Below are 20,458 nucleotides of genomic sequence, written 5' to 3'. Positions count from 1 at the left end.
CTGTGAGAATATGGATCAGCAATACTGACAGGTTCTTCTTAGCAGTAACACCACTAAGGCTGCATTCGTAGCTCATTACTATCATACAGGAACAGACCAACACAGGACTCAGGAGTTAATACATGAGATTATCAGTGTATTGAGGATGGGGAATAAACTAGAAATAATCATCAAATTAACAAGCATACTGTATGTATTAGCAGACGTTTTACAACATTTTGACAATTTCTGCCTTGGTCAGGTTTTCAACTGTTAAACATCAGTGAACACACAAGGTCTTGTACAGGGCACTGGTTGCATTATGTCTTTAAAACAGGAAGAGTTAAAGAAGGAAGTAGTCAGTTGCCTGGGTGCCTTGGTCCCTGACACAGCAGTTTGCCCGTACAAACATAAATACTACCAGAGTCTTTTTCTCTCATCTACTCATGGCTCCACATCTCCTCCTTGTCCTGCGCATCCTTTTCTTCCTCACCGGACTCTCAGGTAAGTGAGGGAAGACATTTTGTTGTTTAATATTATTAGTCTTAGTTCCTCCAAGTCAGATTCTGAGACTGAGTACACGCTGAAAGTCATAACACTTGTAATGTTCTGTCTACTTTGCCCACAGACATTGTAGTCACATTATGGATTTCAGTATTAGGGTGGCAGGTGGCCTAGTGGTTAGAGTGTTGGCCAGTAACTGATAGGTTGCTAGATTGAAACCCTGAGCTGACAAGGTAAAAATCTGTCATTCTGCCCCTGAATAAGGCAGTTTACCCACTGTTCCTAATTGACTTGCCTAGTAAAATAAAGGTTACATTTTGTGGTCAGGTGATCAACGAGTGCTGTTTTCAATGATTTATCTTGTGAAACAGTTGTACTTTTCAACAGTTCTACATTTATAGTTGTTGCAAAACACATATAAATAAGACTTCAAGTAAAAGAGAATTAACATATTATTAAGAAATAGAAAATAAAAAGTTCCTGTGTCTATCAATATGAATTTTAACAACTGTGCTTGTGACTTATTTTGCACAAACATTTTTGTGGGATTCAATGTACTACAGTAGATATCAAGAACATCCAATCAAATGTTTTACTATATACTAATTTATTAAACAGAAATGTTAATTGAAACCAGAGATTGTCTCCATAGTTTAAGGGTGTCGTAATTTCCATTTCAAAGCTACTTTAATTGTTGCCTCTGTACTCATGGCTGGACTTTGGCGTGACAACATCAGCACTTACATGTATCAATTACTGTCTGGTGTCACAAACACAGTTTGCCAAATTTTCTACAAAAGTCACAACTTCAAGAATTATGTCAAATTGTTTGGTTGATCATCTAATGAGCAGCTGGATAAAATGAAAGTATTTAAATCTGTTCTCTGTTGTTGTGTCTACAGATACACAGAGTGTGTCCACAGTGAGTCATGTGTCTGTAAAGCAAGGAAGCTCCATCACCATCCCATGTCTCTATGATCAGAGATATAGTATCAATGTGAAGTACTGGTGTAAGGGATATTATTGGATAAGTTGCTCTACTGTTGTACGCACTGATCATCCTAAAACCAGTGGAAAGACCACAATCTCTGATGACATCAACCAACCGATCTTCACTGTGACCATGAGACGTCTTAGTTCTAGTGATTCTGATTATTACTGGTGTATTTTGGAGAGGAAGAACAAGGCAGATGATGGGGTTAGACTGCAGATATCTGTTACTCCAGGTAAGATCCAAACACTGCTGTGTCTATTAAAGCAGAATTAATAGTAATGCTCAGTAATGTCTCTTAAAGTAATGTCCCATAATAGTCGTGTTGATGAGGGTATTACTTTTCCCTCTACAAAGCAGTCATACATGTTTTCACCAAATGAAATCCATAGAGGATATTATATTGGTAGACTACATCTCTGTGCACTTCCTGGGTCAGGACAGACAGTGTGTTTGATAGAATCACATGTTGCTGTATCATCATCAAACACACTGTCTGTTCTGTATGCTCTAGTCTATATCTATTGTACATACTATCAGTGACTGAACCAGTGTTTCAACATACACTTTCTCAGTGTTATATGAATATCAATGATGACTAAGTAGTCGCCAATATATATATTGGTGTATTCTTTGTCAGACTCATCCAATCACAGCCTCTATCATTGTGTTCAGGTACTCCAGAACTCTATGTGGACCAACAAGAGCTGACTGGAGTTGTAGGAGGGAGTGTCACCGTGCTCTGTTACTATAGTAAACTTGGAAGCAGCGGGAGGTGGTGCAGGATGGGAGGCTCTTGTGTGGCTGTGGGACATTCTGGGGATTTAGATGGAACATTTGTGAAGTTAGTGCAGGAGCAGAGAGAAACCACCAACGGTTATGTCTTAATGGTGAATATGAGTGGATTGATTATGGAGAACACTGGCTGGTACTGGTTTGAAAAGGGAGACCTACAGATGCCTGTTCATATCACTGTCAATCAACCAACCACAACACAGAGCACCACCACCACCATCACAAGTAAGTACAGAGCAATCCCATATAACCAAGTATGATTCTCTTTTATTCATCCAGTGTTGTTAGAGATTAAGGAACATTGTAAGGCCTTTTCTGAAACAAAGTGGACATCTCTGGACCACACATTCTCTTGAGTTTATCCAGTCATTCATGTTAAATATAATTGATAAAATGAACATTCTTTATACAACTTGTCATCATATCGACCACTTAAATTAGAAATTAATACTGAAAATTATAAGAATTGGATTTTAGTGTATGTCACATATTAGATAAGAAAGCATCATAGTGATTAGTTTCAATCAACATCACAATTACCTGGTTTTAATAATATCAATCTTAAGTCAGTTTATTGAAGCTACTTTATAATTTCTGCCTCTCACAGCAACACAAGCTCCAACCACTCACCAAATGTCACTAACCAGTTCTGAGTTTAACGCTTGTCCTCCCACAGTTACCCCTTCTGTTACAAACCGTGACAATGTTGTAACTAATGAGAACACAGATGAGAAGCACCAGAGGTCAGTATTCCTTCTTCACTATTTCCCTCACTTTTACAGTCATCCAAATAGTTGGTGATAGTGTAAGGCTGTTGGGGATGTATTATAGTAAATAGAAAAGAATAATGAAAAAACTATTTAGTGAACTTCTGAAATAAAATAATTAACACACCAAAATATTATCTATACTGAAACAATTTTCTTTGACTCCAAAGCAAACTAAAATATAATAGAAACCATTATGATTATGTTCAGTTTTAGTTTTGGGGCAAAAAATGTAACTGCACTCAACTGAATTTCAAATAAAAATATTAAAACCAATAGAAATAAAAACTAATATCAAAACACAAAACTATAATAACCTTGGTGGAGACACCTGTGACTAGCAAGGCTGATCAGACCAGAGACCAGTGTCTGGGTTAACAATATTAACTGTAGTTCTCCACATTACAAAACTATAATAACCTTGGTGGAGACAACTGTGACTAGCAAGGCTGATCAGACCAGAGACCAGTGTCTGGGTTAACAATATTAACTGTAGTTCTCCACATTACAAAACTATCTGTCTGTTTCATTTTCAGATAAAGAAAAATGTATACAAAATGAAACATCTTCCTTAAATGTTCTTGCTTAAGCATTTACCACTATGCCTGTGGTTATCTATATTTTACATTTTATTTTATATTCCAGTTTGCTGGTAGTCCTGTTCATTCCTCTGAGCCTGTTGGTGGTGTTGATAGCTGGTACCTTGGTCACATGGAAGATGTTCAGAAAACATAGTAAGTATTTGTTAAAATTATGTAAAAAAAAAAAAAAATGTTTATGACTAATGTCATTTGCAGGAATATTATAAATACAGGAGGGTTGTTCCTTCTACAAATGAAAGGTTTGACATCAGAGTTCATTAGTACCAACATCCTCTTTTGTTTATTTCAGAGGACAAGAAGGCAAAGGACCAACCACCAAACACCACAGTAGTAAGCTATGATCATGTTATCTTCTCACTCATCTGTTCCTTTCTCTGCTTGATATTCTAGGGCTCGCTTTGGTTAGTAGTTAGTCATAACTAACACTTTAAATCAATCCGATCTCTTATGTGTAGTATTAAAATAATCCGTTTTAAGATAATTGAAAAAAATTATTTAGTCTTGCACTAAGTGTACATCTTTGACCAGAACAGACTTCCTCAAATCACTCACCACAACTACTGACACTTGAACAATAACACATTTTGTGTTATCACTGGAGAAAAATGAAACAGCAAAACATTTTCTAATTCATGTCAGTATGCATGAGGTACAACATCCTTCAATGGCGTATTGTAAAACTGTTAAATGTTAACAAGGTTTGTGTTTCATTCCATCAGCAGCCTGCTGACCCTGAGCAGAACATTACCTACAGCACTGTGAGTCACATCAGTGGAACAGCACAACAGGTTAAACCAAACCCCTTTGACCCAACCCCCCTTCAACCCAACCTAAACCCTCTGCAAACCAACTTAACCCACCTCAAACTCAACCCAACCCCCTCCCACCCAACTCAAAGTGAAAGTAAACATTGTCTGTTTCTCTCTGAGTTGATGTGATCATGTTGCTCTCTCTCCTCCATCACACAGGACCTAAACCCTGAGAGACATGGTGACTTATACAGCACTGTGATTCCTATGCAGCACAGGACAGCACAAAGGGTAAACATTAAACTAAATAAACACATAAGCACAGCTAGTCTTATAGAAAATGTTTTCTGTCTTGAAAAGCAGAACTTGAATTGGCAGCTCTGATGTGTTGTAGAATGTACAATGAATTCAAAATGGACAGTGTTTTCTGAATAACTCCCTCTGTAACTGTCTACCATCAGGACCCATTTCCATAGTGACATACAGCACTGTGGTCACCAAGACCAAGGCCTACATAAATAGCTGCTCTACTGTGTTGATGATTTGACTAAGTCATTCATGTGTGTGTGTGTGTATGTGTATGTGTATGTGTATGTGTATGTATGTGTATGTCATTTCCTCCTCTCTTACAGGCAACAGAACCAGACTATGTGGTCTACAGCACAGTGACCCAACACCAGAGATACAGTAGGTCACAAAAAAACAGACGAGATGTTGGGGAAAATACTGGATGATCTCAGTGTACTAGGGCATCAGAACAAAATACTCCAAATTTAGTAACATATAAAGTTATTTTATTTGTCACCTCCTGCCCCAACCCTTTGTCCTCATTATTTTATTGTTCTATCTTGTTAATCTGCATATTTTATAGAGTGAACGTCTTGTACTTGTAATAAACTGTGCCCATGTTGACACTTACATGTGTTTTTTCAATAAAGAATATCAAATAAATAAACAGAATAAACCTGAATGTTTTACTTCAGGTTTATTCTGTTTATTTATTTGATATTTTTTATATATACAGTGAGGGAAAAAAGTATTTGATCCCCTGCTGATTTTGTATGTTTGCCCACTGACAAAGAAATGATCAGTCTATAATTTTAATGGTAGGTTTACTTGAACAGTGAGAGACAGAATAACAACAAAAACATCCAGAAAAACGCATGTCAAAAATGTTATAAAATGATTTGCATTTTAATGAGGGAAATAAGTATTTGACCCCTCTGCAAAACATGACTTAGTACTTGGTGGCAAAACCCTTGTTGGCAATCACAGAGGTCAGACATTTCTTGTAGTTGGCCAACAGGTTTGCACACATCTCAGGAGGGATTTTGTCCCACTCCTCTTTGCAGATCTTCTCCAAGTCATTAAGGTTTCAAGGCTGACGTTTGGCAACTCGAACCTTCAGCTCCCTCCACAGATTTTCTATGGCTAGGCCACTCCAGGACCTTAAGAACAAATTCTTATTTACAATGAGGGCCTACCCCAGCCAAACCCAGACAACACTGGGCCAATTGGGCACTGCCCTATGGGACTCCCGATCACAGCCGGATGTGATGCAGTCTGGATTTGAACCAGGGCACCTCTTGCACTGAGATGCAGTGCCTTAGACCGCTGTGCCACTTAGGAACCAATGTCAATTAACCAACCACAACACAGAGTAACACCACAAGTAAGAACAGAGCAATCCCATATAACCAAGTATGATTCCTTTTTATTCATCCAGTGTTGTTAGAGATTAAGGAACATTGAAAGGCCTTCTCTGAAAAAAGTGGAAATCTATTGACTACACATTCTTTTAAAATGATCTTGTCAGTCATGTTAAATATCATTAAGAAACTGAACATTCGGTAACTCTTCCTTTTAAGGGGTCCTTATTACAGTGTAGATGTTATGTGAGCTAACTTCTAGCTAGCTAGTCACCCATCTCGCATTGTTGATATGGACCATTTTCTGATCAAGAGAAGAATGCGTGTAGAAAATGAAAATCCAGACCCTGTCTTCGTATGGGGGCCAAAAAAGAAGAGGGCGATAAGAAAGATTGTAGAGAAACTAGTGAGCCACAACGTGAGGGAGCACCAGAGCAGTTCGTTGCTGCTAGCTGCTCCACAGCCACCGTTAGCTGCACTGTCAGCACAGTCACCGCTCCCTCTGATTTAAGCCTGTTGAAGAACCAAGGCGCTCTCTTCTTTGACATTATCCAGCCACAAAAGTTGGACAGCATACCATCGTAGATGGTATGAAGATTACAAATGGCTGGAATATTCTATTTCAAAGAACTGTGATTTCTGCTTTGCACAACTGCCACTTTCAACGTCCAGGAAACCATGGTGGAGAGAAGGCGGCATTTACCCACAATGGCTACCAGAACTGGAAGAAGGCAACAAGTTCGTTCAAGACACACAATGCTAGTGTGGAGCATAAATATGCAATGCTCTAAGTGATGGACATTCGAAAATAGTCTGAGAGAACAGAGAGTATATGAGAGCAGTTGTGGAGTCATTGCGTTACACTGCATACCAGGGACTTTCACAGAGAGGAGACATTGAAAACGACATGGCTGTCAACCAGGGAAACTTCCTTGAACTTTTACAGGTCATAGGCAAGTTCGTCAAAACAGTTACACAGAAATTCTCAGATAATCCTAGAAATGCTAAGTACACGCATCAGATACCTAGAGCAGCACCACCCCCTCAAGATTCTGAGCCTGCTTGGCATGGTTGGTCCTGCAAAGCCAAAGCCCCCTGAAGGGAGAGCATAATATACAAGGAAATTGTCACGTCCTGACCAGCAGATGGAGCTAGTGTTTTAGTTTTGGGGTCAGGACGTGGCATGTTTGTGTTGGTTAAATGTTGGGTGGATGATTGGGACATCCAATTGAAGGCAGGTGTGTATAGTTGCCTTTGAATGAAAGTCCTATATAGGTGTGTGTGTTTGTCTTTGGGGTGGTGGGGAATTGTTCTGTGCTTAGCCGTGTGCCTAGTCAGACTGTTATTGTCGTGTTATTGTTTTCCTGTGGATGCCTTACTGGAGTCTATTAAAGTATGAGTATTCACGGTCTCGCTGCGCCTTGGTCCTCTTCTCTCCAGTACGACATTTTCAAGGATGAGTACAACTTATTTTATGACAGAATGCCCCACCAACAAAGGACCAAGCAGCGGAAGAAGGCTGGCGATGTAAGGGAGACCGAGAGGCACCCCCAATAATTTTTTAGGGGGGGGCACAAGGGCTGTTTGACGGGGCAAGAGCTGCCCGCCAGTCAACAGTCGTCGCCAGAGCTGCCCGCCAGTCAACAGTCGTCGCCAGAGCTGCCCGCCAGTCAACAGTCGTCGCCAGAGCTGTGCGCCAGTCAACAGTCGTCGCCAGAGCTGCGCGCCAGTCAACAGTCGTCACCAGAGCTGCCCGCCAGTCAACAGTCGTCACCAGAGCTGCCCGCCAGTCAACAGTCGTCACCAGAGCTGCCCGCCAGTCAACAGTCGTCACCAGAGCTGCCCGCCAGTCAACAGTCGTCACCAGAGCTGCCCGCCAGTCAACAGTCGTCACCAGAGCTGCCCGCCAGTCAACAGTCGTCACCAGAGCTGCCCGCCAGTCAACAGTCGTCACCAGAGCTGCCCGCCAGTCAACAGTCGTCAGAGCTGCCCGCCAGTCAACAGTCGTCAGAGCTGCCCGCCAGTCAACAGTCGTCAGAGCTGCCCGCCAGTCAACACTCGTCAGAGCTGCCCGCCAGTCAACAGTCGCCAGAGAGGTCAGACTGCGCTGAACTGCCGGAGTGGCCAGACTGCGCTGAACTGCCGGAGTGGCCAGACTGCCCTGACCTGCCGGAGTGGCCAGACTGCCCTGACCTGCCGGAGTGGCCAGACTGCCCTGACCTGCCGGAGTGGCCAGACTGCCCTGACCTGCCGGAGTGGCCAGACTGCCCTGACCTGCCCGAGTGGCCAGACTGCCCTGACCTGCCCGAGTGGCCAGACTGCCACGACCGTCCCGAGTGGCCAGCCTGTCCCCCGTCCCAGCCCGAGGGGCCAGCCTGTCCCCCGTCCCAGCCCGAGGGGCCCTCCTGTCCCCCGGCCCAGCCCGAGGGGCCCTCCTGTCCCCCGGCCCAGCCCGAGGGGCCCTCCTGTCCCCCGGCCCAGCCCGAGGGGCCCTCCTGTCCCCCGGCCCAGCCCGAGGGGCCCTCCTGTCCCCCGGCCCAGCACGAGTGGTCCGTCTGCCAGGGTCAGCCCAAGTGGCCCATCTGCCCGGCGCAGCTAGCAGCGCCACCGAAGTGGGCTACGCCGACGGTGGAGCAAGGTCCACGCCCTGCACCTGAGCCACCTCCAGGATAGGTGGGTTGGGGAGGGAGGGTGTAGCACAGTGCCGTCGGTGACGGCAGCCACCCTCCCTTCCCTCCCTTATTGTTTTAGGGTTATTGTTTATGGGTTTTGTGTTGGGGTTTTTTGTTGGTAGGTGCATTCCGGGGTCTGCACCTTGAGGGGGGGGGTACTGTCACGTCCTGACCAGCAGATCGGTGCTAGTGTTTTAGTTTTGGGGTCAGGACATGGCATGTTTGTGTTGGTTAAATGTTGGGTGGATGATTGGGACTTCCAATTGAAGGCAGGTGTGTATAGTTGCCTATGATTGGAAGTCCTATATAGGTGTGTGTGTTTGTCTTTGGGGTGGTGGGGAATTGTTCTGTGCTTAGCCGTGTGCCTAGTCAGACTGTTATTGTCGTGTTATTGTTTTCCTGTGGATGCCTTACTGGAGTCTATTAAAGTATGAGTATTCACAGTCTCGCTGCGCCTTGGTCCTCTTCTCTCCAGTACGACATTTTCAAGGATGAGTACAACTTATTTTATGACAGAAATGGTCAATACGGGGGGCCATGTTGTGGGTGTTTCAGGGGAAGGGGGTATATCTGACCTCCATCATCTAGGACGTGACAATGGTTAATCAAATCTCCCCATTTCTGGCCATTTTTTTTACACAGTTTTGCAGGCCTTCTCATACAGCTGCAACTGTATATGCATTCGTAAATCAAGACCTTTCTTGAGTTGGGCTCTGGGATGGTGCAACTGTTGAGAATCTGAGTCTATGGTTGTTGTGGGGGAAAGGGGTTGAGTGTGTATGAGTGTGTATGAGTGTGTGGGTGTGTGTGTATCCCACAACTGTTGTGACGGAGTAAAATATGTTAGGGACAATATAGGATGATTCACAATAATTGTTTGCTAATATAATAATTGCTTGCCATAATGTTATTTTGGTAATGGCGAAACTGGTGAGAGGTAAAAATCCTTCGCATAAATTGCATTATTGCATTTTTGCATTATTGCATTACATACATAATTGCATTATGTATGTAAGCCAGTGCTGTTGTAGGCCTGAGGGAAGTCATTGCCTGGTCCTGTGACTAGCTTTAAGGCATGTGATTCTATTGTATATGTATGTCTGTGCCATTACAGGCTTGGGGAGAGCCATTGTGTAGTCCTATGAGTATCATTGGACAGACACCTGCATTTGTGTGTGGATACACCACCAATAGAATCAGTAAACAAGCAAGAATTGAGACAGAAATATAACGGTGGCAAGAGGCCAAGGGGTGTTAATCATCTACATAGAGGGGAGTGACCATGTGTGTTATCTGAAAGTGGAAACCTATAAAGCCTGAGGTCTGTGGCAAGATAATTTAGTTATTCCATGGAATTGGCTTTGTTACTTTTGTAATAAAGTCTTATTGAATTTACAAGTTCCGGTATCTGTGAAATATTTGATTCAATATTTCCAAAACAGTATATATATATATATTTACCTGGCTAAAAGAGAAGGAATATAATATCTATGCGGTCGGATCATCACATAATTGGCATATATATTACTCTTACAGAATTTCCACGTGGGTTAGGATATTGGAAATGTAATCAAAGCCTACTGGATGATAACTTGTTTATAACTAGGACAGAATAATTTGTAACTTACTCTTTCTGACATAACATAGGTACAGCAGATCCCCTTATTGTATGGGACACTTTTAAATGTGCCTTTAGAGGCCATGCAATTCAGTACTCATCTATAAAACAAAAGCAATTTAGATCAAAAGAGTCCATATTAGCCTGTCTGGGCTAAGGGGCAGTATTTTCATGGCCGGATGAAAAATGTACCCGATTTTAAACTGGTTACTACTCTTGCCCAGAAATGAGAATATGCATATTATAAGTATATTTGGATAGAAAACACTCTGAAGTTTCTAAAACTGTTTGAATGGTGTCTGTGAGTATAACAGAACTCATATGGCAGGCAAAAACCTGAGAAAATTCCAAGCAGGAAGTGGCCTGTCTGAGAATTTGTAGTTCTTCTTTCTAGTCCCTTTCAAAACTACAGTATCTCTGGGGTTACATAGCACTTTCTAAGGCTTCCATTGGCTCTCTAAAGCCTTCAGAAAGCGGATTGAGGCGTCTCCTGTCTCTGGGCAGACTATGGTAGCTCAGTTTGTCAGTGGTCTGCCTGGTGACTAAGAGATTGGATATGCGCATTCACGAGACCACGCTGTTTTTTATTTTCCTCTTTGAATGAATGCACTATTGTCCGGTTGGAATATTATCGCTATTTTACGAGTAAAATACCATAAAAATAGATTTTAAACAGCATTTGACATGCTTCTAAGTACGGTAATGGAACATTTTGAATTTTTTTGTCTCGAAATGCGCTCGCGCGTTACCCTTTGGATGGTGACCTGAACGCACGAACAAAACGGAGGTACAGTGCCTTGCGAAAGTATTCGGCCCCCTTGAACTTTTCGACCTTTTGCCACATTTCAGGCTTCAAACATAAAGATATAAAACTGTAATTTTTTGTGAAGAATCAACAACAAGTGGGATACAATTATGAAGTGGAACGAAATTTATTGGATATTTCAAACTTTTTTAACAAATAAAAAACTGAAAAATTGGCCGTGCAAAATTATTCAGCCCCCTTAAGTTAATACTTTGTAGCGCCACCTTTTGCTGCGATTACAGCTGTAAGTCGCTTGGGGTATGTCTCTATCAGTTTTGCACATCGAGAGACTGAAATTTTTGCCCATTCCTCCTTGCAAAACAGCTCGAGCTCAGTGAGGTTGGATGGAGAGCGTTTGTGAACAGCAGTTTTCAGTTCTTTCCACAGATTCTCGATTGGATTCAGGTCTGGACTTTGACTTGGCCATTCTAACACCTGGATATGTTTATTTGTGAACCATTCCATTGTAGATTTTGCTTTATGTTTTGGATCATTGTCTTGTTGGAAGACAAATCTCCGTCCCAGTCTCAGGTCTTTTGCAGACTCCATCAGGTTTCCTTCCAGAATGGTCCTGTATTTGTCTCCATCCATCTTCCCATCAATTTTAACCATCTTCCCTGCCCCTGCTGAAGAAAAGCAGGCCCAAACCATGATGCTGCCACCACCATGTTTGACAGTGGGGATGGTGTGTTCAGGGTGATGAGCTGTGTTGCTTTTACGCCAAACATAACGTTTTGCATTGTTGCCAAAAAGTTCGATTTTGGTTTCATCTGACCAGAGCACCTTCTTCCACATGTTTGGTGTGTCTCCCAGGTGGCTAGTGGCAAACTTTAAACGACACTTTTTATGGATATCTTTAAGAAATGGCTTTCTTCTTGCCACTCTTCCATAAAGGCCAGATTTGTGCAGTATACGACTGATTGATGTCCTATGGACAGAGTCTCCCACCTCAGCTGTAGATCTCTGCAGTTCATCCAGAGTGATCATGGGCCTCTTGGCTGCATCTCTGATCAGTCTTCTCCTTGTATGAGCTGAAAGTTTAGAGGGACGGCCGGGTCTTCGTAGATTTGCAGTGGTCTGATACTCCTTCCATTTCAATATTATCGCTTGCACAGTGCTACTTGGGATGTTTAAAGCTTGGGAAATCTTTTTGTATCCAAATCCGGCTTTAAACTTCTCCACAACAGTATCTCGGACCTGCCTGGTGTGTTCCTTGTTCTTCATGATGCTCTCTGCGCTTTAAACGGACCTCTGAGACTATCACAGAGCAGGTGCATTTATACGGAGACTTGATTACATACAGGTGGATTCTATTTATCATCATTAGTCATTTAGGTCAACATTGGATCATTCAGAGATCCTCACTGAACTTCTGGAGAGAGTTTGCTGCACTGAAAGTAAAGGGGCTGAATCATTTTGCACGCCCAATTTTTCCGTTTTTTATTTGTTAAAAAGTTTGAAATATCCAATAAATTTCGTTCCACTTCATGATTGTGTCCCACTTGTTGTTGATTCTTCACAAAAAATTACAGTTTTATATCTTTATGTTTGAAGCCTGAAATGTGGCAAAAGGTGGAAAAGTTCAAGGGGGCCGAATACTTTCGCAAGGCACTGTATTTGGATATAACTATGGATTATTTGGAACAAAAACAACATTTCTTGTGGAAGTATCTGTCCTGGGAGTGCATTCTGACAAAGATCAGCAAAGGTAATGCAATATTTCTAATACTAAATCTGAGTTTAGTGTGCCCCGAAGTTGGTGGGTGTCAAAATAGCTAGCCGTGATGGCTGAGCTATGTACTCAGAATATTGCAAAATGTGTTTTCGCCGAAAAGCTATTTTAAAATCTGACACAGCGATTGCATAAAGGAGTTCTGTATCTATAATTCTTAAAATAATTGTTATGTATTTTGTCAACGTTTATGATGAGTAATTTAGTAAATTCACCGGAGGTTTTCGGTGGGGATACATTTTCTGAACATCACACACCAATGTAAAAAGCTGTTTTATGATATAAATATGAACTTGATTGAACAAAACATGCATGTATTGTATAACATAATGTCCTAGGAGTGTCATCTGATGAAGATCATCAAAGGTTAGTGCCTCATTTAGCTGTGTTTTGGGTTTCTGTGACGTATATGCTTGCTTGGAAAATGGCTGTGTGATTATTTTGGGCTATGTACTCTCCTAACATAATCTAATGTTTTGCTTTCGCTGTAAAGCCTTTTTGAAATCGGACAATGTGGTTAGATTAACGAGAGTCTTATCTTTAAAATGGTGTAAAATAGTCGTATGTTTGAAAAATTGAAATTATTGCATTTTTGAGGTTATTGTATTTCGCGCCACGCTGTTCCACTGGCTGTTGAATAGAGTGGGACGGTGACGTCCTACCTAGCCCATAGAGGTTTTTAACAAAGGAAATTTAAGGACTAACAGTACAGTTAGACAGCAATAAAAACTGTACCATAGAGGCACAGAATAAGTTAGAGGAAAAACAAAATGAAATGGAGGAACTTATTCAAGAAAGATCCAGTGTAATATATTATAAAAAATAAAGCGAACTGGATGGAATATTGGGAAAAATACACCAAATTATTTTTCCATCTTCAACATATAAATGCGTGGGTTCGAGTCCAGGCTCTGTCGCAGCCGGCCATGACCAGGAGGCCGATGGGGCGGCACACAATTGGCCCAATGTCGCCCGGGTTAGGGGAGGGTTTGGCCGGCAGGGATATCCTTGTCTCATCGCGCACTAGTGACTCCTGTGGCGGGCCGGGCGCAGTGCACCTGGCGACCGCTGACACGGTCGCCAGGTGTACGGTGTTTCCTCCGACACATTGGTGCGGCTGGCTTCCGGTTGGATGGGCATTGTGTCAAGAAGCAGTGTGGCTTGCTTGGGTTGTGTTTCGGAGGACGCATGGCTCTCGACCTTCACCTTTCCCGAGTCTGTACGGGAGTTGCAGTGATGAGACAAGACTGTAACTACTACCAATTGGATTAGACACCCCCCAAAGGTGCGGACTCCGACCGCAAAACCTGAAACAAAAAGGGAGGGTTAGGGGGGGTATCTAGTATCGGTAGCGGCTCTGGTGCAGGATGAAGAACCCTCTCATCCTGCGGATCCGCCAGCATTGGAGGTGGCTCTGGTGCAGGACAAAGAACCCTCTCATCCTGCGGATCCGCCAGCATCGGAGGCGGCTCTGGTGCGGGACGAAGAACCCACTCATCCCGCGGATCCGCCAGCTTTGGTGGCGGCTCTGGTGCGGGCCGAAGAACCCGCTCATCCTGCGGGTCCAGCCATGGACCCAGGCTGAACACTCGCCTGGACTGGGCACCAATGCAGAAGAAGACTCTGGCCTTGGAGCTGGACTGGACGCCATGCTTAGACTGAGCATTGGCGCAGGGGAAGGCTCCGGCCATGGGGCGGGACTGGACGCTGTGACTGGACTGGGCACCAATGCCGAAGAAGACTCTGGCCTTGGAGCTGGAGGTCCCGAACCGTTGACCGTCTCAGGAGGTTCCGGACCGTGGGCCGTCTCAGGAGGTTCCGGACTGTGGACCGTCTCAGGAGGTTCCGGACTGTGGACCGTCTCAGGAGGTTCCGGACTGTGGACCGTCTCAGGAGGTTCCGGACTGTGGACCGTCTCAGGAGGTTCCGGACTGTGGACCGTCTCAGCAGGTTCCGGACTGTGGACCGTCTCAGGAGGTTCCGGACTGTGGACCGTCATTGGAGGTTCCGGACTGTGGACCGTCGTTGGAGGTTCCGGACTGTGAAAAGTCGTTGAAGGTTCCAGACTGGGAACTGTCGCCGGAAGCTCTGGACTGGGAACTGTCGCCGGAAGCTCTGGACTGGGTACTGTCGCCGGAAGCTCTGGACTGTGAAGGCGCACTGGAGGCCTGGTGCGTGGAGCCAGGACAGGTGGCACCAGACTGGTGACACGCACTTTAGGGCGAGTGCGGGAATCAGGCACAGGACGTACCTGACTGGGGACACGCAATTCAGGGAGAGTGCGAGGAGCAGGCACAGGATGTACCTGACTGGGAACACGCACTTCTGGGAGAGTGCGAGGAGCAGGCACAGGACGTACTGGGCTGTGGAGGCGCACTGGAGACCTGGTGCGTAAAATCGGTACAAGATATACTGGACCGTGGAGGCGCACTGGAGGTCTGGAGCGCAAAGCTGGCACAACCCGTCCTAGCTGGATGTTCACTTTAGCCTGGCAAGTGCGGGGCACTGGCACAAGACGCACTGGGCTGTGGAGGCGCACTGGAGACCAGAAGCGCTGAGCCGGCACAACCCGTCCTGGCTGGATGCTCACTTTCGCATGGCAAGTGTGAGGAGCTGGCACAGAACGCACCGGGCTGTGGATGCGCACTGGAGACACATTGCCTATCTCCGCAAAACATGGTGCCTGACTAGTCCCACGCTCCTCACGGTGACTGTCTTGCTCCAGACACCAAACCATCCACTCTACCTCATCACTCCCCTCAACTATCTCACAATACTCCTCGCCCAGTCTCTCCCAATATTCCTCTTCGCTCTCTGACTCGCCCCTCGGCCTCGCCGACCACTCCATGTGCCCCCCCAAAAAAACTTTTTCGGGCTGTCTCTCGGGCTTCCGTCATTGTTGCGAACCCCGGAGTCATCGTTGATCCTCCTTCGGTGCCTCCGCCTGCTTCCATGGCAGGCTCTTGTCTCCTGCCATGATCTCCTTCCACGTCCAGGAAGTCCTCCACTCTCTTCTCTCCCGTGCCCAGGATCCCTGCTCCTCCTGGTCACGCTGCTTGGTCCTGGTTTGATGGGATATTCTGTCACGTTTGTTGGAATGATCGGACCAAGGCGCAGCGTGAGTAGCGTTCCACATAATTTATTAGAAAGTGAAACTTAGAAAAAATACAAAACAATAAGGAATAAACGAACCGTGACGACAATGCAACTACACATAAACAACATACAATATCCCATAACCCACAGGTGGAAAACATGCTACTTAAGTATGATCCCCAATTAGAGACAACGATTACCAGCTGCCTCTAATTGGGAATCATACACAATCACCAAAATAGAAAAACAAACCTAGAACCCCACATAGAAATAATAAACTAGACTAACCCCCCTGTCACACCCTGACCTACTGTACCATAGAAAGAAAAGCTTTCTATGGTCAGGACGTGACAATCTCAGAAAGTTAGGAGTAATAGGAGTAAAACAATAGGAGTAAAACAAGGTTGTCCACTATCGGCATATCTATTTATTATTGCCATCGAAATGTTGCTGTTAAAATTAGATCCAACAATAATAGGAAGGGATTAGAAATCCGTGGTTTAACTTCTCTAGGGCCAGTGGGACGATTTCGTCCCACCTACGTAACAGCCAGTGAAATCCCGTGGCGCGTTATTCAAATACCTTAGAAATGCTATTACTTCAATTTCTCAAACTAATGACTATTTTACACCATTTTAAAGACAAGACTCTCGTTAATCTAACCACACTGTCTGATTTCAAAAAGGCTTTACAACGAAAGCAAAACATTAGATTATGTCAGCAGAGTACCCAGCCAGAAATAATCAGACACCCATTTTTCAAGCTAGCATATAATGTCACAAAAACCCAGAAGACAGCTAAATGCAGCACTAACCTTTGATGATCTTCATCAGATGACAACCCTAGGACATTATGTTATACAATACATGCATGTTTTGTTCAATCAAGTTCATATTTCTATCAAAAAACAGCTTTTTACATTAGCATGTGACGTTCAGAACTAGCATACCCCCCGCAAACTTACGGTGAATTTACTAAAGATTTACTACACTACTCACGATAAACGTTCACAAAAAGCATAACAATTATTTTAAGATTTATAGATACAGAACTCCTCTATGCACTCGATATGTCCGATTTTAAAATAGCTTTTCGGGGAAAGCACATTTTGCAATATTCTAAGTAGATATCCCGGCATCACAGGGCTAGCTATTTAGACACCCAGCAAGTTTAGCCTTCACCAAACTCCGATTTACTATTAGAAAAGTTTGATTACCTTTGGTGTTCTTCGTCAGAATGCACTCCCAGGAATTCTACTTCAATAACAAATGTTGGTTTGGTCCCAAATAATCCATAGTTAATCCAAAAAGCGGCGTTTTGTTCGTGCGTTCAAGACACTATCCGAAAGGGTAAAGAAGGGTGACGAGCACGGCGCATTTCGTGACAAAAAAATTCTAAATATTCCATTACCGTACTTCGAAGCATGTCAACCGCTGTTTAAAATCAATTTTTATGCAATTTTTCTCGTAAAAAAGCGATAATATTCCGACCGGGAATCTGCATTTAGGTAAACAGACGAAAGAAAATAAAGCACGGGGTCGACTCGTGCACGCGCCTAAGCCCATTGTCCTCTGATCGGCCACTTGCCAAAAGCGATAATGTGTTTCAGCCTGGGGCTGCCTCGATATCATTCAGCTTTTTCCCGGGCTCTGAGAGCCTATGGGAGCCGTAGGAAGTGTCACGTTACAGCAAAGATCCTCAGTCTTCAATAAACAGAGACAAGAAGAACAAGATCTTGTCAGAGAGGGCACTTCCTGTAAGGAATCTTCTCAGGTTTTTGCCTGCCATGAGTTCTGTTATACTCACAGACACCATTCAAACAGTTTTAGAAACTTTAGGGTGTTTTCTATCCAAAGCCAATAATTATATGCATATTCTAGTTACTGGGCAGGAGTAGTAACCAGATTAAATCGGGTACGTTTTTTATCCGGCCGTGTCAATACTGCCCCCTACCCCCAACAGGTTAAAAACAAAGGTGTCACTGTACGCTGATGATTCATGTAAAACCACAATTAGAATCCCTCCACAGCCTCATAGAGGATCTAGATACTTTTGCTAACCTCTCTGGATTAAAACCAAATTATGATAAGTGTACTATATTACGTATTGGATCACTAAAAATGCAACTTTTACATTACTGTGTAGTTTACCAATAAAATGGTCTGACGGGGATGTGGACATACTCGGTATACAAATCCCGAAAGAAAGAAATGATCTCACTCCAATACATTTTTATAGAAAGTTAGCAGAATATAGATACAATCTTGCTACCATGGAAAGGAAAATATCTGTCTATTTGTGGAAAAATCACCCTGATTAACTTTAGTCATATCACAGTTTACATATTTGCTTATGGTTTTGCCTACACCTAGTGACCTGCTCTTTAAATTATATGAACAAAAAATATTCAATTTTATTTGGAATGGCAAGCCAGACAAAATTAAAAGGGTCTATTTATTTAACGGATATGAATTCAGAGGACAGAAATTATTCAATATTAAAGCATTAGAAATCTCACTAAAGGCATCAGTCATACAAAAATTATACTTAAATCCAAAATGGTTCTCTAGTAAATTAGTAAGAATGTCTCACCCCATGTTCAAGAATGGCCTTTTTCCCTTTATTCAGATTACAACTGCTCACTTTAGGTTATTTGAAAATGAAATAATCTCCAAAATATAGTTTTTTTTAAACAAGCCTTAGAAAGTTGGTTGCAATTTCAGTATAATCCATCTGAAAAGACAGAACAAATAATACAACAAATATTGTGGTTAAATTCAAATAATTGATTAAAAAAAAAAAATCGATAACATTTTTCAAAAAGGTCTTGTTTTTGTCTCTGCCTTGCCGGTTCCCCTCTTTCCACTGGGATTCTCTGCCTCTAACCCTTTTACAGGGGCTGAGTCACTGGCTTACTGGTGTTCTTCCATGCCGTCCATGGGAGGGGTGCGTCACTTGAGTGGGTTGAGTCACTGACGTGGTCTTCCTGTCTGGGTTGGCGCCCCCCCCTTGGGTTGTGCCATGGCGGAGATCGTTGTGGGCTATACTCGGCCTTGTCTTAGGACGGTAAGTTGGTGGTTGGAGACATCCCTCTAGTGGTGTGGGGGCTGTGCTTTGGCAAAGTGGGTGGGGTTATATCCTGCCTGTTTGGCCCTGTCCGGGGGTATCATCGGATGGGGCCACAGTGTCTTCTGATCCCTCCTGTCTCAGCCTCCAGTATTTATGCTGCAGTAGTTTATGTGTCGGGGGGCTAGGGTCAGTCTGTTACATCTGGAGTATTTCTCTTGTCTTATCCGGTGTCCTGTGTGAATTTAAATATGCTCTCTCTAATTCTCTCTTTCTCTCTTTCTGTCTTTCTCTCGGAGGACCTGAGCCCTAGGACCATGCCTCAGGGCTACCTGGTATGATGACTCCTTGCTGTCCCCAGTCCACCTGGCCGTGCTGCTGCTCCAGTTTCAACTGTTCTGCCTGCGGCGATGGAACCCTGACCTGTTCACCGGACGTGCTTGTTGCACCCTCGACAACTACTATGATTATTATTATTTGACCATGCTGGTCATTTATGAACATTTTAACATCTTGACCATGTTCTGTTATAATATCCACCCTGCACAGCCAGAAGAGGACTGGCCACCCCTCATAGCCTGGTTCCTCTCTAGGTTTCTTCCTAGGTTTTTGGCCTTTCTAGGGAGTTTTTCCTAGGGAGTTTTTCCTAGCCACCGTGCTTCTTTCACATGCATTGCTTGCTGTTTGGGGTTTTAGGCTGGGTTTCTGTACAGCACTTTGAGATATCAGCTGATGTACGAAGGGCTATATAAATAAATTTGATTTGATTTTGATTTGATTTGTAAATGATATCATAAATAGGATTGGTGGAGTTATGTCACACATGCAGCTAACACAGACATGGAAATATCTGCTCTACCCAAAATTACAACCAACTAATTGCAGCATTACCAGAAAAATACAAGAGGCAAGTAGAAGGGGGGAAAGTAAGGAACTTGTCTGTCGGCCCTGCATTAAAGATCATAAATGGTTAAAGAAAATTGTGATAAATAAAAACATATACCAATTTCATTTAAAGACCAAAAAAATGACAGATGTGCCATATAAATTGCAAAATTGTTGGGAAGAGAATTTCGATGTACCTATTCCATGGCACATGGTTTATGAATTGACACATTATTAAATGAAATTCTTGCAACCAATACAATGTTATATGTATGGGGGATACAATCTTCCCAGCTCTGCAGATTTTGCTGTGAGGAGGCAGTCATTAGATCATTTATTTTGGTACTGTCACGTCCTGGCCAGTATAAGGGTTAATTGTTATTGTAGTTTGGTCAGGACGTGGCAGAGGGTATTTGTTTTATGTGGTCCGGGGTGGTGTTTTGGTAAAAGGGTGTTTGAGTTAGTATTTCCGGGTTTTTGGTTTATGGTCTATGTTTATGTATTTCTATGTGTAGTCTAGTAAGTGTGTTTCTATGTAGAGTTAATTG

At 43.3% G+C, this 20,458-nt stretch overlaps 1 protein-coding gene across 6 annotated transcripts; it reads left to right on the top strand.

Annotated features, from left to right (window-relative positions):
• Positions 1 to 343: 343 nt before the first annotated feature.
• LOC106577086 (polymeric immunoglobulin receptor) lies at positions 344 to 19,419 on the top strand. Of its 6 annotated transcripts, none has more exons than XM_045700845.1 (10): positions 344 to 483; positions 1,386 to 1,709; positions 2,150 to 2,494; positions 2,946 to 3,012; positions 3,682 to 3,770; positions 3,928 to 3,968; positions 4,358 to 4,426; positions 4,607 to 4,678; positions 5,020 to 5,074; positions 19,325 to 19,419. In XM_045700845.1, the coding sequence occupies exons 1-10, from the start codon at positions 426 to 428 to the stop codon at positions 19,336 to 19,338; spliced, it is 1,134 nt and encodes a 377-aa protein (XP_045556801.1). In that variant the 5' UTR covers positions 344 to 425; the 3' UTR covers positions 19,339 to 19,419. The 6 variants fall into 6 exon arrangements, with proteins under 6 accessions (XP_045556801.1, XP_014010283.2, XP_045556802.1 ...); XM_014154808.2 differs by having other exon boundaries at positions 4,358 to 4,396; positions 19,325 to 19,403; XM_045700846.1 differs by lacking the exon at positions 19,325 to 19,419 and having other exon boundaries at positions 4,361 to 4,396; positions 5,020 to 5,324.
• The last annotated feature ends 1,039 nt before the right edge of the window (positions 19,420 to 20,458 follow it).

The sequence above is a fragment of the Salmo salar genome, chromosome ssa18, assembly GCF_905237065.1.
Source record: "Salmo salar chromosome ssa18, Ssal_v3.1, whole genome shotgun sequence".
In the NCBI taxonomy this organism is placed as follows: domain Eukaryota; kingdom Metazoa; phylum Chordata; class Actinopteri; order Salmoniformes; family Salmonidae; genus Salmo; species Salmo salar.
The sequence above is the reverse complement of the archived record's forward strand: the minus strand, read 5'-3'. Positions and strand labels throughout refer to the sequence as shown.

Bases quoted from the DNA above. Each gene is read 5' to 3' on its own strand.
- LOC106577086 (XM_045700841.1), top strand. From the start codon at position 426: ATGGCTCCACATCTCCTCCTTGTCCTGCGCATCCTTTTCTTCCTCACC. The intron at 3,969-4,357 runs GTAAGCTATGAT...TCATTCCATCAG, and splicing joins AACCACCAAACACCACAGTA to CAGCCTGCTGACCCTGAGCA. The intron at 4,679-5,019 runs GTAAACATTAAA...CCTCTCTTACAG, and splicing joins AGCACAGGACAGCACAAAGG to GCAACAGAACCAGACTATGT.